This window comes from Syngnathus scovelli, chromosome 2, assembly GCF_024217435.2.
Source record: "Syngnathus scovelli strain Florida chromosome 2, RoL_Ssco_1.2, whole genome shotgun sequence".
Classification (NCBI taxonomy): domain Eukaryota; kingdom Metazoa; phylum Chordata; class Actinopteri; order Syngnathiformes; family Syngnathidae; genus Syngnathus; species Syngnathus scovelli.
This window is the reverse complement of record NC_090848.1, coordinates 487,325-507,012: the sequence shown is the minus strand read 5'-3', so window position 1 is coordinate 507,012 and position 19,688 is coordinate 487,325. Positions and strand designations below refer to the sequence as shown.

Sequence of the window (19,688 nt, the reverse complement as noted above, 5' to 3'; positions counted from 1 at the left end):
AGAACAATGCACACACCCAAACTTACAGTAAAACACGAGGCTTTTTGTGTCAAATGCAAACCAACACTATGAAAACCTCAAGTGAAAACGTTTTTTCTATATCTGCAATTTTATTGACGACTCTAGGCTAAAAAAAAAAAAAACAACAACCAAAAAACCTTAACCACATGAATGGTTTGAATGTGTTCTGTGGCATCCTTCTGAGCCAGCAGGATGTGCAAGGGAGGGGACCACATCCTGCCCACCATAAACAGCCAGTCATTACTAAGGGCACAACTGAGGAATGGCAATTCAATTTACACCCGTCGGCATCCATCCATCCATCGGAATCCGTCCGTCCATCCGTCCGTCCGTCCATCCATCCATCCATCCATCCATCCATCCATCCATCCATCCATCCATCCATCCATCCATCGGCATCCATCCATCGGAATCCATCCATCCATCGGAATCCATCCGTCCGTCCGTCCATCCATCCAATTAAAAGAAGTATAAATGTGATGAATAACTATTACTCCGATTGATACTCCCTGCGCACCTTCTGTAATTGATGTGCAATGACATGTTGCAAAGAAAACCATTGTTTTGGCTTCTTCCCCTTTAAAATATCCTGCACTTGACATATTATTGTGGTTTAAAAATGTCCTTCATTTGTGGTGACTTGTAAGTATGAGGAAAAAGAGGCGGGGCCATGAAATCTCACTTCTCTTTGAGAAATGCGTGGCTTAGTGGTCCAGTTCATGAAGACTTGCAAACCAGCGACCTTTGTGAGGTTGCCGTCAAATAATTCTGGTGTGACTTGTAGTGTTGGCTCGTGAGTGAACGTTTCGTTCAAAAGAACGAATCTCTTCAGTAAACCAGAGCGAACGAATCACTTCCTAAAGTGATTCGTTCTTTTTTCAGTTCATATGACTTCAACCAGTAGGTGTCGGTAATGCGCATTGAAGCTGGTCCCACCTCGCCGTAAAACAAAACGAAGAAGAAAATGACGTCACTTCCCGTTTCCAGTTCATCGCGAGACCTGATCAGTGAGGGAACGAATCCTGGCTTTCCCGTTCGCGAACGAGGCAATGGGTGAACTGCCTTCCTTCCTTCCTTCCTTCCTTCCTTCCTTCCTTCCTTCCTTCCTTCCTTCCTTCCTTCCTTCCTTCCTTCCTTCCTTCCCGTGCATCAACGGATCAGTCAGTGAACGTGTTGCGTCTCCCTCTTGGCGTGAACTATGTAAGCCAGCATGTCGATTGACAATTTGCCAAGGAAAGAAAGAACCACCGCTTCTTTTATGCACGTTTTCTCTAAGCTAACGGCTAACTTTATTGCATGAAGGGATGCCCCGTTATGCAACAACGGGGAGATTATGCTTCTCTTTGGGTCATCTTTATTTCATAACACTTAAAATAACGTGTATGCATATATACGCCTAAATATTGTTATCCAATAGATCGACTACAATTTCACATTAGATTGATGGTTTGAAATGTACTTTTATTATTATTATTATTATTTTACATTAAAGATTAAAACCTGTTAAAACTTGTCTGGTGTTTTATTCCTTGTTTTTATTTTTTTTGGGCATGAAAACAAAAATCTGACCTTTGGTTAACTACTTTATGACAATATGTGTGTGTGTTTTACGTTCTGTAAATAAAGAGTAAACAGTCAAATACACATTCTTGACACGTACTAAAAATGCTTAAAGTTATTAGGTACACCTGAAAATGGTGGTGTACCTAATGGAGTGTCCGTGTGACGTCACAGATCAAACAGGGGTGAGGGTGGGTGTGTCACTTTTCACTTTCAGTTCAGCTTTGGCCATGATTTTTTCCCTAATAAAGTGGCCTGTTATTAGGTACACTTGAAAAGGGCGGTGTACCTAATGGAGTGTCCAAGTGACGTCACAGATCAAACAGCCAATCAGAAAGTGGGGGTGAGGGCGGGTGTGGCACTTTTCACTTAAACCAGGGGTGTGGACCTCCAGTCCTCGAGGGGCCGCATTCCAATATGTTCTCCAAGTGACCCTCGTTAAACACACCTGCGTGAAAAGTTTTAGCTCCTGCAGAACGTGAAAGGAGCTAAAAGTTTTCACGCAGGTGCACTTAACGAGGGAATCACCTGGACACTCCATTAGGTACACCGCCATTTTCAAGTGTACCTAATAACAGGCCACTTTATTAGGGAAATATCATGGTCAAAGGTCACAGCTGTCAAGCTCTAGTCCTCGGGACCGCGTTCCAACATGTTTTCCAAGTGACCCTCGTTAAGCGCAGCTGCGTGAAAAGTTTTAGCTTCTTTCACGTTCAAAAGGAGCTAAAAGTTTTCACGCACCTGCACTTAACGAGGGAATCACCCGGACACTCCATTAGGTACACCACCATTTTCAAGTGTACCTAATAACAGGCCACTTTATTAGGGAAATATCATGGTCAAAGGTCACAGCTGTCAAGCTCTAGTCCTCGGGGCCGCGCTCCAACATGTTTTCCAAGTGACCCTCGTTAAGCGCAGGTGCGTGAAAAGTTTTAGCTTCTTTCACGTTCAAAAGGAGCTAAAAGTTTTCACGCACCTGCACTTAACGAGGGAATCACCCGGACACTCCATTAGGTACACTGCCATTTTCAAGTGTACCTAATAACAGGCCACTTTATTAGGGAAATATCATGGTCAAAGGTCACAGCTGTCAAGCTCTAGTCTTCAGGGCCGCGCTCCAACATGTTTTCCAAGTGACCCTCGTTAAGCGCAGGTGCGTGAAAAGTTTTAGCTTCTTTCACGTTCAAAAGGAGCTAAAAGTTTTCACGCACCTGCACTTAACGAGGGAATCACCCGGACACTCCATTAGGTACACTGCCATTTTCAAGTGTATCTAATAACAGGCCACTTTATTAGGGAAATATCATGGTCAAAGGTCACCGGTGTCAAGCTCTAGTCCTCGGGGCCGCGTTCCAACATGTTTTCCAAGTGACCCTCGTTAAGCGCAGGTGCGTGAAAAGTTTTAGCTTCTTTCACGTTCAAAAGGAGCTAAAAGTTTTCACGCACCTGCACTTAACGAGGGAATCACCCGGACACTCCATTAGGTACGCCGCCATTTTCAAGTGTACCTAATAACAGGCCACTTTATTAGGGAAATATCATGGTCAAAGGTCACAGCTGTCAAGCTCTAGTCTTCAGGGCCGCGCTCCAACATGTTTTCCAAGTGACCCTCGTTAAGCGCAGGTGCGTGAAAAGTTTTAGCTTCTTTCACGTTCAAAAGGAGCTAAAACTTTTCACGCACCTGCACTTAACGAGGGAATCACCCGGACACTCCATTAGGTACGCCGCCATTTTCAAGTGTACCTAATAACAGGCCACTTTATTAGGGAAATATCATGGTCAAAGGTCACAGCTGTCAAGCTCTAGTCTTCAGGGCCGCGCTCCAACATGTTTTCCAAGTGACCCTCGTTAAGCGCAGGTGCGTGAAAAGTTTTAGCTTCTTTCACGTTCAAAAGGAGCTAAAAGTTTTCACGCACCTGCGCTTAACGAGGGAATCACCCGGACACTCCATTAGGTACACTGCCATTTTCAAGTGTACCTAATAACAGGCCACTTTATTAGGGAAATATCATGGTCAAAGGTCACAGCTGTCAAGCTCTAGTCTTCAGGGCCGCGCTCCAACATGTTTTCCAAGTGACCCTCGTTAAGCGCAGGTGCGTGAAAAGTTTTAGCTTCTTTCACGTTCAAAAGGAGCTAAAAGTTTTCACGCACCTGCGCTTAACGAGGGAATCACACAGACACTCCATTAGGTACACCGCCATTTTCAAGTGTACCTAATAACAGGCCACTTTATTAGGGAAATATCATGGTCAAAGGTCACAGGTGTCAAGCTCTAGTCCTAGGGGCCGCATTCCAACATGTTTTCCAAGATAATAAAGTGGCCTGTTATTAGGTACACTTGAAAATGGCGGCGTACCTAATGGAGTGTCCGGGTGATTCCCTCGTTAAGCGCAGGTGCGTGAAAACTTTTAGCTCCTTTTGAACGTGAAAGAAGCTAAAACTTTTCACGCACCTGCGCTTAACGAGGGTCACTTGGAAAACATGTTGGAACGCGGCCCCGAGGACTAGAGCTTGACAGCTGTGACCTTTGACCATGATATTTCCCTAATAAATTTGCCTGTTATTAGGTACACTTGAAAATGGCGGCGTACCTAATGGAGTGTCTGTGTGACGTCACAGATCAAACAGCCAATCAGAAAGTGGGGGTGAGAGCGGGTGTGGCACTTTTCACTTAGAGTTCAGCTTTGACCATGATTTTTGATTATTTGATTTATAAAAAAAAAAAAAAGAAAAGGATCAGTGTGTGTGTGTGGGGGGGGGGACGATTTGTTGAACGATTCGTTTGAACGAATCTTTTGAGTGAAATGATTCTAAAGATTCAGTTCACTTAAAAGAACTGGAATGCACATCACTAGTGCCTGTGAGAAAATGGCGTGCTTTCCTGTGCGAAAGATAACATCCGCATTCCAGTCATATTGAGAAATGAGCCACTGGACTATTTTTGTATGCATGAATGGGCTCTTGACGCTCCCAACATGTTGTTGTTGTTGTGAAAATGTACTTTCAAGTTTGGTGCTACTCCGTCCGCAACGTTAGGACCGTTTCATTGATTTCCTTTATTTTGCTTTTGTTTTCGCTCGACAAGCGTTTATTCCGAATGCCCCCCCCCCCCTCCTCCGCCCATTATTCATGAGCATCAGAGGACACATAAGTTCGCACCACTTGTCAAAGTGTGAGAATGCGTGCAGGTGCTGATTTTGCAGATGCAAACGTGATCAACCGCAAGGCTCACTATGTATACGACAACAACTTGCTTCACCTTCCGCTCGTCATACCAATCAAATAAGATAAGACGAGCCTTTTTTTTTTTTTTTTTTTTTTGTGGCAACAATGATCTCCGGCCGGTCGAGTGAGAGACACTCTCATTCCTCCAAAACCAAGCTTGACATTTAGGATGTGAGAGGGAGCTGATGTGAAACGGGTCGTTTCCCTCGCTTGAATGCAGATGAAAGTTGACTTTCCATCATGTGTCACAGCCGATCTTACAGTCGTATATCTGCATAGTGTGAACGTTCTTCTTGAAGCCTCCTCGGTCTCGCGGGAGTACCGGCGGCGGCGGCGGCAAGCAGCTGGTGGTCGAGCGTGGCATAGGTGACGGCGGATCTGTCGTCTTTCACTCTGCTAGTTTTTGAGTGCTTTCCTTCTTCTGCGCTCATCTCGCTGTAAATGTAGCTGCCCGAGGGGATTGGCACACTTTGTGGTTCGCCTCTGCTTTGCTACACACACCAAAAAAAACAAAAAAAAACAAAAATCTATAGACATCATTTATAGACACATTTGCAAATGTTATGTTGCGGAGATGATTGACTATGCCTCACTTCAGTTTCGGTTCGTGTCACGTGACCTGCATGAAGGAGATGTCATGTTATTCGATCAAATAGGTTTTGGTTTATAAATGTCAATGTGTTCATATTTAAATACAGAGATACTACATATACACTATTCTCAAGTATAGAGGTACATATTTGGCTTTTGGGTGAAGTACCAGGATGGACCTAAAAATGTCTATAAAAAATACAAAATAAATACTAAATAAATAAACACATGGATAAATGAATAAATAACTAAAACATATATCAATAATATAACATTTAGAGGTGAACTTGATTGGACCTTTTCTAAAGTTTTCAATGTGCATTTCAGTACTTTTTGCATGACCTGCTGTTTTCTAAACAAGATGCACGAGTGCAAAATTGACAACAGGTGATTGATAGTTGGCTCTCTTAATCACCACATCTCGACAATGACAACAGAGTAGGATGGTCGGTCGGTCGGTCGGTCGGCCTAGGTGTTATTTCTTTAAAAAGGTTTAGTCCGAAAAGATGTATAAAATGATGCAATAAAAATGTCATTCGATGACAACCACAAAAAAAAATAAGTATAACTGTCACGTAAACAGAAAAAGATATCTGGATGAAAACGCCTCACCTTTACACCGTTGCATTGAAACGATAGAAACAAATATCACCATGACGACAAATGCGATCGTGCCTGCAGCAGAGTACACATACATCCATTTGATCTCTCCCTTTGACATACCTGCTGACAGAAAAACACACTTTATTTCCGTGAATAAAGTCTATGCTAGTGTCTAATAATCATCTTAAAATATGAACAGAACGCTGCTGCTGCTGGAAAAAAAAAAAAATCTTACTGGTGTCATTCCTTAATGAGATGTTGGTCATGGTGTCATTATCTGGAAAAGCAAAGGTGGTGTGTAAGGTCTGTCATCATGGAAATTCAGGACCGCATAAAGACATACCATACACAGACACGTTGATGCTGTGTCCTACGTCCGATCCACTTTCACAGCGATAGGAACCTGCATTGCTTTGTTGTATATTTGTGAAACGTAACAACAGCATCATTTTCACATCGCTTAACTTCTCCAATTTGATCTCAATATGAGAGTCATTTGTCACAGGCACAAATTTGTTACTTTCCAACTTATACCAGGAGACAGGGTTCGGCAATTGGCCCGTGCCGATAATATAACATTTAATTTCCAAGTCTTTCCCAAGTGGAGTCTTGTAAATTGTGTCATTCACCGTGATTACCCAGCAGTCATCACAATCTGGTCGGAGAAAACGAGAAACACATGAATGAACACAAACATATATTTAGGAGACGGTAGTCGGAACATTTTGTATAGTGAATGTAAATGTGGCCCAGTTTCAGACCTTCTAGTCACAAATTCCAAATTTGCAAGACATGTTAACCACTACACACCATGCTGGCCCACATTCTTGTTTTATCTTTTTTTTCCAATCCACCATGACTGTGTATAAAGGTAAGACTTAAAATAAGGTTCTATCAGCACATCTGGGCTTGACAGAGTTAGAATTTATACAGACTTTTTGGGGTGAAGAAGAACACAAAAGGAAATCATACTCAAAGAAAAGCAACTTACAGCTGACACTTGAAGTGAGATGCAGCACTGCCAAGCTCGAGATAAAAAGCACACTCCAAGAGTGCTTCATAACTGAGGACGATACTCCCTCCACATCGTGCAACCAATTCAAAATGAGACTGTCTCGAGGCGCCTCATCGTTTGGCTACTACGCTGACAGAAATACAACTGACTCTATCTTTGCAAGTGATATGTGGAAGTACGTTTGTGAGAGTGGGCGGGCGGGCGGGCGGGCTGCTGCTGCTGCTACAGAAGAACCCGAAAGAACTCAACAGTTAGTCTTCCCATGCTGCGCACAAAGTAAAAGTACAAATTTATTTCTATAGCACTCACAGAAACTTTAGCCCAAAGTGGCAACATAGAGATTTTTTTTTAATCATATATCATACATATCTATGTACAATTAACATTTGGATTGTACAGAAAGACGATTCAAGAGAAAGGTTGATTGGAAACAGTGTTTCAGACTGCTGGCAGGAAGGGAGAGACAACTTGCCAAAGTGCTCATCAAAATATGATTCGTTTCACTTGGACTCAAAGGATGGGAAGTGCCTGATGCGGTTCAATGAAACACAAAGGAAGCAAGCAAGCTGGCCTTCTTTGGGCGCACGCACCCAGTGATCGGACAGGCTGCTAAAATGAGTAACCAAATAAATAAATAAATAAATAAAGACAGAAAGAAAGAAAGAAAGGCTCGTCCATTATTTGAAGTCAACAGACAACTTGCCAGATTACAAAATGTGTCACAACGTGGCCCGGTTGTTCGGAACGCGCTCATTTCAACCCCTTCCTTCCTTCCTTCCTTTCTTTTTGCACAAATAAATGAAGTTTTGATCTCGTCAAAGCCCGACATTGAAAAGAGGAAATGAAGTCATTTAAAATTGCAGTCTGCACCCACACGGGACATAAAAAAAACCACATCATTTCCACGATGACTTGCTCAGTGGGTTAGTGGCGTCGTCCGTTAAGCACACCGTCAAAGTTAATCAGAAGCCTACGCCGCTACAATTGAGTTGTGAACAACCGGGCCCCGTCGTCGTCGTTGTCATCATGCAAGTGCTTTGCCGGGAAGACAACGCATGCGCACGAGGCATCACGTTGGCAGCGACGCCGTTTTATGGTCACTCGCAAGCAACACGTGTCTGACGCTGACGACCAAACTTTTGAGGCAAAACCGCCCGCCGATTGACAGACGGCTGATGCGCCATTGGTGGCGGCCGGCGGACCAGGTCGCGGCACCGACCGAATAAATAAGCTCAAAAACATCCTCCAGTGTGTCGACCGTTTCTTTGAAAATTCAGCGAGAGGAGACCCCTCGGCACAAATCCAGACAATGACTTCTTCGGGTGGCAGACTTGATGGGGAGATGGGAACAGGACCCCGAAAGGGGGTGACGCCACAGCGTGGGACAGACAGACGCCGCCCGCCCGCCCGCTCGCTCGCTCACCCGCCCATGTCGACGCTCTGGGGATTGAGATCCAGGCCTCGATTCAAGCTCTCACAGGAGACGGAACGGAGAACCGCTCCAACCCCAGCGGTGCGCTCCGCTCCGCTCCGCACTGCACAATCACCACATTGAACAGCACTTCACAAACACGTACATTTGGCGGGTCTCTTTTGCCGTCACATGATGTCCACGAAAAACTCGCAGGGATTGCCCATGGCGTGCTGCAAGGACTGGCGGCTGGCGGTCAGCTCAGGGGGAAAACTGGAGAGCTCTCTGCCGGGAGGCGTGACCTTGGGGGCCAGGCGGGCCAGGCAGTAGGGCGGCGGCAAGCCCAGGGGGCCGCGGGAGGATGCCTGGCTGGGCTCGCTGCGGGCACAGGGAAAGGGCGAGGGGGCGGCGGCGGGGCGGCTCCCGTGCGAGCGGCTGCCGCTGGACCGGGCCCGGCTGTGATGGCTCATTTGGCTGCCGCGCCTCCCTCCCGCCTCCGACGCGCCGCACGTGGACTTGTGAGCCTTCTCCTTGCCCGCGCCGGGGTTAGAGCCACTGCTCCGGCTACCTGTGCACAAGACACAGTTGGTCCTACGTCAGCGGCAAGGCGCTGCAAAGTGGGACCGCCTGAACACAATACCATGACGACGGATGGCAACGCAGCTTTTGCCAGGAGCGCTTCAATGCTCTTTACAAGGCTGGCGGACGGACGGACGGACGGGCCGTTTGTAGTCATGCGATAAGACTTTTCTGAAAACGCATTTGGGAAACGTAGAACATACTGTCATGAGCGTATTTGCCGCTACGTCATAGAACATATGACCTTGTCATGAGCATATTTGCCAGCATCATTCAAATGGATCCAGATCCAAGAGAGGCGCTAGGCTGCTAGCTCTATTTTGGCGACGTCAACGTGTGATGCCGGACAAAGAAATGCTTTCCTTGCCTGAGACGAATTGTTTTTGATATTGCAAATTAAGCAGACACTTCAACGCGCTCTTTGGTGTGTCTGTAAGATGTGGATTTTCACTTTACAGACCTGTACGGGCAGGCATACAGAGTGAGGACAGCAAGGCTGGATGGAGGGAAAGAGGGAGGAAGGAAGGAAGGAAGGAAGGAAGGAAGGAAGGAAGGAAGGAAGGAAGGAAGGAAGGAAGGAAGGAAGGAAGGAAGGAGAAAGCGGCGGAGAGAGAGGGAGGGAGGGAGGGAGGGAGGGAGGGAGGGAGGGGTTGGATGGTGGTTTGGGCTGTTGCAGGCTTACCGGTTCCCCCGGTGTCCTGGGACTACCTCCTCCTTCAGTCTACGGTTGCCCAGCAGAAACAGAGGGAACAACACAATTACACACGTCTTCCTCGGTAGCTAAACTAGGCTAAGATAAACTAAGCTAAACTAAGCTAAAATAAGCTAAGCCCAGAACAGCCATCTGGGATCATCCAACGCACACACGTGATAAATGGTGCCAAACAAACGGGAAGATGGATTCCAGATGGGCTGGCCCGTTCAACAAAGTGGGCGACCTGTGGGCCGCTAGTCCAATAGCTCTCTTACAGCAGATTTATTTGGCAAATTTCAACAGTGGCACAGGCGTGCGTACATACGTACGTCCATGGTGCATTTCACCCACCATCACCAAGAGGGAGGGAGGGAGGCAGGGAGGGAGGGAGGGAGGGAGGCAGGGAGAGCTGCAGTATTCCACACGGCCTCGACGCACACAGCAGACAGACAGACAGACAGACAGCGCGCGACATGAGGAGAAAGGTCTCGATGACGCAAACGGGCATGCTTCCAAAGTCAAGCGGACCCCCGCCTAGTCACCGTTGCCTTGCCACAGAGTCACTTATTTACGTCGTTTCTTTTTTTTCTCCATCTGTAATGCTTCAAAGATGCCACAAGGCAGCGCCAGAGAGTGGGAAGCGATGCCGTTGAAGGAGTGAATGATTAACGGCAAGTTTAAAAAAAAATAAAAGTCAAAAATTCAACTGTGTTTCTCAACATGAGTATGATACCAAAGTCAGTGTTTTGCTTGGTGTTTCTTTCTTATCTTGACTGTCAGATGCCATATTGGCATATTGAAGGATGAGCCAAACTGCTGTCAGCGCAAGCCCTTTGGGATCCCACTTTGGGACAGGCTATGTGCCCTTTTCTTACATTCAAAAATGGCCACTTGTGTTTTTCTCCCGAAATGCGGCAGGTCGTCGTCGTCGTCTCGTTGACAGCACGAGACAATCGATAAAGCGATAGATAGCCGAACAAAGTGGGCATAAGAAAATTAGGCCCACTAGTTGCTGGTTTGGCGAAAAGACGCCGTTCCACGCAGAGATTTGGAAAAATGTTTGTCGGCGGGTGGGCACGTCGCCTCGGGTACTCACCCTCGCTGTGCTGGCTGCCCGCGCTGCCGCTGTGGAAGCTGTGGCACGGGTCCGAGTATCCGGGCGGGAAGCAGGGCGGCGCGGAGGGGAAGGGCGGGTAGGGGAAGGGCTGCCCCCCCATGGGCCAGGGGTTGCCGGCGGGGGGGAGCGCGGCCGAAGCGTCCTGCTCGGAGCCGCCGCTGCCGGACCCCTCGTTCAAATTGAGCGAGGCCATGTCTTAGTGAAGAAACAAGCGGCCGATCAGGCGAGTGAGCTCAAACAATCTGGCCAGCCACGGACGGCACGCCATCGACACTTTACTTTGGCAGAGGTCCCCAAAGGTGTAGTAGCACTGTTCCGAGAAGGTGATCTTGTTGACGGTATGTCTCAGGTAGCCGTGTTTGAGCAGACTGCTGGCGTATTTCCTGGCATCCCGCCGGTCTTTGAAGCCTTCCACTCGGGAGTAGAGCCAGTCCACCACGTCAGCGCCTGGCGCGGCCAGAAAAGTCACTGACTAAGGGTGAAGCTGCTGCCGCCGCTCCGTGTATGTCGCCGATACCAAGTAGCTAGCGAGCTCCGACTCTGCGTGTAGGCCGCCAATAACAAGTAACTGGCAAGCTACGACTAAATGTATGCCGCCAATACCAAGTAACTGGCAAGCTACGACTAAATGTATGCCGCCAATACCAAGTAGCTAGCGAGCTACGACTAAATGTATGCCACCAATAACAAGGAGCTAGCTAGCTAGCTAGCTACGACTAAATGTATGCCGCCAATACCAAGCAGCTAGCTCGCTCAGACTAAACCTATGCCACAAATATGCTAGCTAGCTAGCTAGCTACGACTAAATGGCCTGGTCTGTTTCCAGAAGAAAGTTTTCTTTTGCTCACCAATGACAGCATTGGCAATGGTGATCTTTAGCCACATTCTGTCCCGGATCTCCAGGCCAGAGTCTGCCAACTGCATAATCTTGACGACGGTGGCCATGTCGGTTTTACTCGTCGATAGAGGCAAGTCGTCAAACTCTGCGAAGATGGCAAAAAGACGAAGACAACAAGGACAAAACCATGCAAACGTGCGCTCTGTGATGATGCGGCGGTGGCCTGTTAACTCGTTACCGTAGTGGGGATACGGTCCCGTCAGGGCAGTGGTGTGCGAAATCCAGGCAGCGGGGTCGATGGGTCTCACCGGCTCAGCTGCTCAGAGACAATAACACGGCTTTGCTTTCCACGCCGTCTTTTGAGATGATTCTCGTATTCGGTCTTACCTCGAGGGATGGTGAAGTAGCTTCGAGGGGAGGGGTCCCAACATTTGGCAACAGTTAGACTGATTGGACTGAAAACGAGACACGGGCTCAGTCAGGAATAGTTCATCGTCAGTCGGCGCGGTGCTTCTTTGCTAACGTCCACAATTCAGACACAAGGTCAACAACTTGGCATTTGGACAGCGGCCGATACCAAAGGGGGATGCGCCGCTCTTCAAATGACATTGGTGACGCAAATAGAAAAGCGAGATTGGCTATTCTTTTGCGTGACTTACTAGAACATCGGAACTTTATCTGCAACAGCTCAAGGGCGTTTGAAACGGTGAAATTGACTGTGATTGGGTCGGGGGGCAAAATAAATGTTTCATATTTGAGCAGATTTGGAAGCCCGAGTTCTTACCCGGTTTTGGAAACAATCTCTCTCAGAATCCGCACGGCGTCGTCGTTGCTCATGTTCTCAAAGTTGACGTCGTTCACCTGAAGAAAGAGACGGCAGAGCTCGCTAACTGACGACCGGCGGAACAATATCAACTCGCCATTCTTCCCATACCCATTACATAGTAAGCGGCAATTCGTTTGACACAAAGCCGAAAAAATGCATCGCATAATCTGAGAGCCGCCGTTTTTATACATAAATACCTACGTATACATATATGCCTACTTTTTTTTAAACAGCAGCCTTCTTCTCATTCTTGACTCAAAACAGCCCTCTAGTGGCCGCGAAAAAAAGTGCACGCGCGGTTGGATCGCTTTACAATTGAATGCTAGTAAAAAAAGAGCAATGGAGATCCATGCACGGCAACATGGAAAGACGCAAAATGGAAGGAGCCACCATTGCGCTTATGAAATGAAACCAAATGCTCTCTTATCATACGCCGCCACGGCACGGCACGGCACGGTACCTGCAGGAGCATGTCGCCGGGTTCGATCCTGCCGTCGGCGGCCACGGCTCCTCCCTTCATGATGGAGCCGATGTAGATGCCGCCGTCGCCTCGGTCGTTACTCTGACCCACGATGCTGATGCCCAGAAAGTTGTACTTTTCTGGTGGCCGGAACAAAGAACAAGCTTCAGTGAGTGCAAAAGGTTCTCTCTCTCTCGCTAGGAAGCCAATATATTCAAGAAAATGGACGCATCACAGCTCGCAGGCTTCGGCGCCGGTAGTTTGCGGATGGATGCGGGGAAGTAGCTGGAAGTCAACGATGGGCGCGGCCATCAAAGATGTCGCGTCGCGCACGTTACGTTTGAGCCCGCGTGAAGCTCTGCCACTCACCCATGTTGAGCGTGACGGTGATAATGTTGAGGCTCATGGTGGAGTCGGTGATGCTGCTGAACGATGAAGACTGCGAGGGCAGAGAGAGGGAGGGAGGGAGGGAGCGAGCGTGACGGCCTTGCGTGGCCGACGGCCGGAGCCGGTAGTCGACGTCGCCCGCCCGCCGGCCAATTTGGCCACTCACCCGGTCCATTTTGGCCACTTTGTGCCTGCGCCGGCGGAGCTTGTGCCTGCGCATCAGCTGCGAGGAGGTGCTGTGCTCTGTGGAGCTGCTGAGCCTGAGCGGAAAAACAAACATGGGAAATGGCGCCGGCTAAGTGAGGAAAAAATGCCCTTACCTGCTGGCGTCTTGGTCATCCTCGCTGTCGACAAAGGAGCTGGACTCCAGCTCGCTGCTCTCCACGGAGGGGCTGTCGTAAGCCGCGGCCGAGTCCCTGGCCGCGCGCTCCGATTTGCTGTGACCGTTGATGCGAGGGACTGGGAACGAGCGGGAGACGGGTGGGCGTTGAGAGCGCCTGGCCGAGAGACCGCGCCGTGCCGCGCCTCCCAAATAGCGAACGCTCGCCCGGGTCCGCGTCGCTCCGGTTTGTCGTATACTTACGCTGGGTTTCCCGAGCTCTCCTCCGCGCGCGCTCCCTTTCTCGCTCACGCCGGTGACTGAGGAGGGACTCGGTGCCCGTCTCGGGATCCGGGCCGTCGCGACTGCTCACCGCGTTGGCACTGCGATCGGGAAGAAGTCCGGTTGGCAGCAGAATGGCAACATTTGTGGATCTGCACGTAATATGAGGTACGCCTTTCAAATGAACCGGCTCCGGCCGAAAGGTGACGCCTTTTCCGGGGTGACCAAAAGTCAGGCCGGATAGACTCGTGGAAAGGCCGATCGGAGGCTTCCGCTTTCAAAGTGAAGACGGGGGGGGTCTGCGGGAATTGTTATTCTGTCAGAGAGGCTTATGGGTCGAGGGGCTTTGCCGAAGCCGCGCGTCCGCTTTGGCAAAGGTGTTTCTTCCGCAAGCACGCATAACGCGAGTTAACGCTCGGCGAGGACGGGCGGCCGTGAGCCCAAGATGGCCGCCGCCGGCGAGACGCACGTCACGTCGCAACGTCGAGCGGGGCTCAGGACTACGAGCCGCATCTGGCCGCCGGCCGTGAGGCTACGGCAGCTTCCAGATCTGGAGCGACGTGATTCGAGGCTAAAAAACTGCAGCTGTGAACAAATGCACCCCCATCCCCCCCAGCCCTTTTTTCAAATGTCTGCCCCCTCCCTCTTGGGAATCGGAGATGACTGCTTTTCATGTGTGCTCATCGGGATTAGCAACCTGCACAAGCTCCTCTACCGTGGAATGCCGTATATAAGGCACAAAAGGCGAATGAAGCGGTCATCATATTTAGGGAGAGCGGGAGAGGCAGGCTACAACGAGGATGAGCTTCATTTCATCATTTGCTCTGCTGACTAAAAGAGGAAAAGAAAAAAGGCTGGGGGGGGGGGGGATCATCGTGCGAAGGTCTGTGCACTGTCACATTGCACCGCATGGAGGCAGTCGTCCGAACGCCAGCTGGCTGGGAACAATCAAATCGGGAGGACAAGATGATGTTCGGACAGGCCAGCAGAGAGCAATCTCGAGTCAAAGGCAGGATTAAGACTACCGCTCGCTCAGGACATTTATTGCTTGTTCTCAATATAGAGTCTCGGTCGGGCCTGCCATGGCAACAACGGGCTATATTCGGCGCCATATTCTCCAGGTATTGCTCATCGGGCTGCCTAGGGAATGCTCCGGCGTGTGCCAAGGATGACGGCAATCGGGGCGCAAAGGAGAGAAAACCATTCCAAGGGCTGGTGACTTGAGAGGGGCCCGCATGCGGTGGCGGGCCGGCCAGCCAGCCGGCCGGCCGGCCAGCCAGCTTCCTGACCGCAGACTGCATGCGGTGGCCGGGAAGCTGCCTGACTGACTGACTGACTGACTGACTGACTGACTGACTGACTGACTGACTGACTGACTGACTGACTGCACGCTTCGCCCTCCTTTCCCACGTGCCCCACCCACCATGGCGGGGCGGGCCTTCCACATTTCTATGGCATCACCTGGATTCTGGGTTGCGTACGCTGGGCTGCATTTTGGCCACGCCGCTGGAGGTGAAGTGCAACATGGTGGAGGAATTACAAAGACCTCATTTGAAGGAGCGAATGTCAAATGCCCCTCCCACACGGGGACACGGAGGCAGGCCTCTCTTCATACGGGCGCCTAACTTTCTTTCCCATCGTTTGGCATCCTTCTGTCACGCCCTCAAATGAAAAAACCGAGTCGGCTTTTATCTTGAAAAAACGTTCGGGGGAAAAAATGTTCTCAAAATAGCCCTATTTTCCCACCCCCCCAAACAAAAAGGTCTATTTTGGGAAGAGGAGTACCCGGTCATGTCACGGCATTTTTTCCTTTTCTTTTCTCTTTTCTTTCCTTTTCCATGTGGCAGTGATGAATGCTACTCAATGACTGGCTGCAGATGAAGATGAGCACCGCAACTGCATTTGTACAAAGAGGAGCCCAGCGAGGGATCAAAAAGCGGCCCTGGAGCACAGTTGACCCCTGGCACGTACGCGGCACGTTCACGCATCGGCGCCGAGCAGCTTCTTCCCCTCCCTCCCTCCCTCCCTCCCTCCCTCCCTCCCACCGTACATACATCTCTGCGCGGTAAAAAGGACGCCATTGCGCATACACGACAAGCGGTGGGTGACGGACGGGCCTACTCACTGGAAGGAAGGGGGCCGGGAGTCACCGATGCCGCCGGTTCTTTCCAGAGGAGGCGGCAGCAGCTCCGGGTTGCTCTCTGTGCACTGGGATCCTCCATCAGAGTGAGCGCTCTCCGCCAGCACCAACTAGCGGACGAACGCAAAGCAGCAATTCGACAGTAGTCGTGTGTGTGTGTGGGCGTGCGTGTGTGTGCGTGCGCGTGCGTGCGTCAGATGAAGCGTGAGCGTCTTTAAACGCATCAACATGCTCATTGCTTTGACAGGTGAAGATGACGCGACACTAAACACGCCGCTCATGACAAGCAAGAGAGGGAGGGACAAATATAGGTTGTGGCGGCGGCGGCGCCAAGGTCTCACATGGATCTAATGAAGCAGCCCAACCTAAACGCACTTGGAGTGGAGCTGAGCCGCATTTGCATCGCGGCGTCCTCGTTTGCATTGCGGTGCCCGCATTTGCATATCGTCAGACTTACCCAGGACACCACCCTGCCGTTGAAGCAAGGCAGCTTGGCGTTGTCGTCGGAAATCTCCTCTTTGACGACCCTACGGAGGGGCAAAGAAGCACAAGGTCAGGGCGCCGCCACCGCCGCCGCCACCGCCGCACACCTGCTCCGGGAGTGAAAGGTGCCGAGAGCGAAAAACAAAAAATGTCACTGCAAAACTGTGTGCGAGTGGCAAGAATATTGGCCCGTTTCCTGTGCGCACCCTTGAAAGCGGCCTTTCACTTCGGGCGGCGCCATCGTCATCCCGTCTCCTCCCGTTGTCTCGGCAAAGGAGAGGAGCCGGCTCGTTTCGACAGATTTGAGAGAAGCGGGCCTTCTGTGTGGCCAATCAGTTCTTTTTCCTCAAAATGACATCTATCGGGTGAATCAAGGATTGTAATTGACACGACTTGACTCAGAGATTTGCAAACGAGCCGGCCGGATTAAGCGTGAATGGATAAAGGGCCGCGCCCGCCTGAGCATCTGGAACGAGGATGATGTCATTGAAAGACAGCTCCATCAGCGTAGCCACTCGATTTTGTTCGATACATGAGGATAAAAAGAACCTGGAGCCGTCGAACGACGTGCGCTGGCACCTTGGACGGACGGCCGGCCGGCCCCACGCAAAAAGGTTCTGTCCTTGCGGTTAACCCGCCAGGACAAAGGTCAACGGCAAAGCTGATGACTTGCTGCGGCAAGTCGCTTCCTCTTACCGGAACGGTGTCAATGATTGACAGGTCCGCGTGGGAATTTCTGCTAAGGTCCAAATTTGCTGTCGGAGCGGAGACTTATCGTGAATCTGTGACGAGTAGCGCTTGTAACGGATCAGTGAGGCTCGACGGGCCTCGGATAGTGAAACGTGGACAGCGTCCGCTACGAATCGGGCGCAAATCAGCGCAGCGAGTTCAGCGAAGCCTCGATTCCAGTCTGCGGAAGCCTTCCTCAAAGCGCTGAGAAAAATGGCGCCGGGAGAAAATGGCTGCAGCGCGTCCACCGGATGCTCATTTCCATTTCAAACGGCGTCTGCGAGTGCAACCCGTTTGCGCTTCTCCTCCTTGGCTCGGCAGCCTGCCGCCCTCTCCTTTCAGTCGCCGGACGGCGTCAGACGCCGCACCGTCCCAGCATTCTCAGAGGCCCGAATGCGCTCGGAGCGGCCTCCGTTCGAGAGAGAGCCTCTGACGCCTCTGGATGGCACTTGCCCAAAAAGCGCTGGAGGCCCTCAGATAAACAACAGCACGCGCCGCCGCCGCCGCCATCAGAACAGCGCCGTTGGCCGTGATCCGAACCGGGCCGGGCCGCTCGGCCGTCGCAACCAGGCTGCTCGGCCATCAGAACCGGGCCGCCCGGCCGTGGGAACTGGGCTGCTCAGCCACGGCAACCTGGCCGCTCGTCCATCAGAACCAGGCCGCTCGGCGTCAATCCAAACGTTACATCGCTTTCAGATGGCTTTCCTGGTGCTATTGTCGGATTGAAAGGAAAAGTGGACATCGCACATTACCGTAGCCTCTGCGTGCACCCAAGGCGTGGTTTTGAACGAATGGAGTGATTTTTGCCTGCAACACATTTCTCATGAATTCTAGTTGACAACGTTTGAGAGAGCATGCTTTTGACTACTGACTTTTTGCAAAATACATTTCTTATCGGGGCTTGGCGGACCATTCGGGAGGGATGCTGTTTGAAAGGAGAGACGAGCCAAAAGAAGGCATCATTCCTGTTTCGGGTCACGGATGAGTTGGAAGCGACCCCTTTGGGTGGCAGTACACACCGGACTGGTCGCCAGTCAATGGCAGGGCACTCACGCCCGAGGACAATTCCGTGTGCGACAAAGCAAACGTCAATGTTTTTGGAGACAACCGCTACGGGCTGCTAGTCCAGTCCAATGACAATACGGGCGGTCTAATATTAGTCGCCGCGCCGCGCCGCGCTCACTCTTGTGGACGCCAAGTGCCAGCCTGCCAGCCCGCCAGCCAGCCAATGCAGACATGATCACGGCGAGAGAGAATGCAGTCCGTTCAAATGAAAGACGGAATGTTTGATACGGCTCGTGAGAATCGACATTTTACGGAGCGGCCATGGAACACATTCAAGATTGACGGATCAAATCAATCGCGACACAAAGCAGAATAATAAGGAAGCCGACTGTTCACCTGCAGACATGACGCCGCAACGAACGTGAGTGTGGGCGCGCGTGCGACGTACGCGCGTGCGCGCGAGCGATTCGGAGGCCACCGGACGGATCTGGTCTGAGCTCGAACACTCGTCTCCCTGGCTCTTCCGCGGCGCACCGGAGCGCCGGCCGGCCGGCCGGCCGGCCGGCCGGGAATAACGAGCAGGTGCCAGGAAGCGTGCGAACACGCGCGCGCGCCCGCCCGCACGCACGCGCTGCTCCCGGCAATAAGACAATCGGCACAACAACAAGCACAACGACACTCACCCGAAATCCTGGTCCATCGATTTGAAGAAGAATTTGTAGCTGTGCACGGGTCGGTTGCTGAGCACATTTTTGAAATCAGCTAAGGTGACTTTGTCCGGAGAAACGGCCAATTTGACCAGATAGGGAGTCTCCTCCTCGTCGATGTGATAAATGATTTTGGTCTCCGCCATGAGACCGAGAGGAGGGCGAGCATTGACAGAGGCACACCGCAAGAGAACGGCAACAACTGCGGGCTGCCGCCGCTGCCTCTGCTCCGCTTAGCAGCAGAACGAGCAGCACGCGCTAGTAAACGAGCGTCCGCTTCGGGGACGAGCCCCGCGTGGACTCCGACATGTTCGCCGTCTTTCTGCTCCACCGCGGGCTGTAAAACAGGAAGGGACCGTCCACATCCACATCCACATCCTTGCCATTCGCTGCTGGGAGGAACGTTTGCTCGCTTCGCTGGCGACGCGCTGCTGCCACCGAGTGGCGCTTTCGGGAACTGGTTGTGCACGCGAGGCGGCGGCGGCGGAAGAGCGGTGAGACGCGGGCGCCGCCTTGGTACGCCCGCGTCGCCGCCATATTGGGTGTGGACGAGTGGACGACCTTCACTTGTCAATCGTTTGACACCACCACGCCCTCGTTCATGCCTTTTCGTCGATTTCTATTTCAAATCTTCCTACCAAATACATGTGTGTGAGGTTCAAAATAGTTTTCAGACTATGAGATAAAATGCCGGCG

At 50.9% G+C, this 19,688-nt stretch overlaps 2 protein-coding genes across 5 annotated transcripts; both read right to left on the bottom strand.

The window, feature by feature from the left end:
- Positions 1-4,086: 4,086 nt before the first annotated feature.
- On the bottom strand, positions 4,087-7,205 carry LOC125987957 (uncharacterized). 2 transcript variants are annotated; one of them, XM_049752633.2, is made up of 6 exons: positions 6,992-7,205; positions 6,344-6,655; positions 6,236-6,277; positions 6,010-6,123; positions 5,400-5,425; positions 4,087-5,297 (listed from the first exon to the last, which is right to left on the bottom strand). In XM_049752633.2, exons 1-6 carry the CDS (start codon positions 7,059-7,061, stop codon positions 5,064-5,066), a joined length of 798 nt encoding a protein of 265 aa, XP_049608590.1. In that variant the 5' UTR covers positions 7,062-7,205; the 3' UTR covers positions 4,087-5,063. The 2 variants fall into 2 exon arrangements, with proteins under 2 accessions (XP_049608590.1, XP_049608591.1); XM_049752634.2 differs by having other exon boundaries at positions 4,091-5,297; positions 6,010-6,120.
- Positions 7,206-7,342: 137 nt separating this feature from the next.
- Positions 7,343-19,436, bottom strand: LOC125987924 (segment polarity protein dishevelled homolog DVL-1). 3 transcript variants are annotated; one of them, XM_049752544.2, is made up of 15 exons: positions 18,969-19,433; positions 16,526-16,595; positions 16,054-16,178; positions 13,911-14,029; positions 13,648-13,786; positions 13,494-13,587; positions 13,310-13,379; positions 12,941-13,080; positions 12,439-12,515; positions 12,042-12,109; positions 11,893-11,970; positions 11,665-11,799; positions 11,096-11,263; positions 10,796-11,011; positions 7,343-8,994 (listed from the first exon to the last, which is right to left on the bottom strand). In XM_049752544.2, exons 1-15 carry the CDS (start codon positions 19,136-19,138, stop codon positions 8,615-8,617), a joined length of 2,049 nt encoding a protein of 682 aa, XP_049608501.1. In that variant the 5' UTR covers positions 19,139-19,433; the 3' UTR covers positions 7,343-8,614. The 3 variants fall into 3 exon arrangements, with proteins under 3 accessions (XP_049608501.1, XP_049608500.1, XP_049608499.1); XM_049752543.2 differs by having other exon boundaries at positions 11,665-11,970; positions 18,969-19,436; XM_049752542.2 differs by having other exon boundaries at positions 13,310-13,587; positions 18,969-19,435.
- Between the last annotated feature and the right edge of the window lie 252 nt (positions 19,437-19,688).

What these genes read in the sequence shown, in the direction of transcription:
- LOC125987957 (XM_049752633.2), bottom strand. Translation starts at nt 7,061, where the DNA reads ATGAAGCACTCTTGGAGTGTGCTTTTTATCTCGAGCTTGGCAGTGCTG. An exon ending in TCTCACTTCAAGTGTCAGCT is followed by an intron (nt 6,656 to 6,991) that starts GTAAGTTGCTTT and finishes TTCTCCGACCAG; the next exon opens with ATTGTGATGACTGCTGGGTA. An exon ending in TGACACGAACCGAAACTGAA is followed by an intron (nt 5,298 to 5,399) that starts GTGAGGCATAGT and finishes TGGTGTGTGTAG; the next exon opens with CAAAGCAGAGGCGAACCACA.
- LOC125987924 (XM_049752542.2), bottom strand. Translation starts at nt 19,138, where the DNA reads ATGGCGGAGACCAAAATCATTTATCACATCGACGAGGAGGAGACTCCC. An exon ending in TCGATGGACCAGGATTTCGG is followed by an intron (nt 16,596 to 18,968) that starts GTGAGTGTCGTT and finishes GCCCCTCCGTAG; the next exon opens with GGTCGTCAAAGAGGAGATTT. An exon ending in CTTTGGGGACCTCTGCCAAA is followed by an intron (nt 11,012 to 11,095) that starts GTAAAGTGTCGA and finishes TTCTTCACTAAG; the next exon opens with ACATGGCCTCGCTCAATTTG.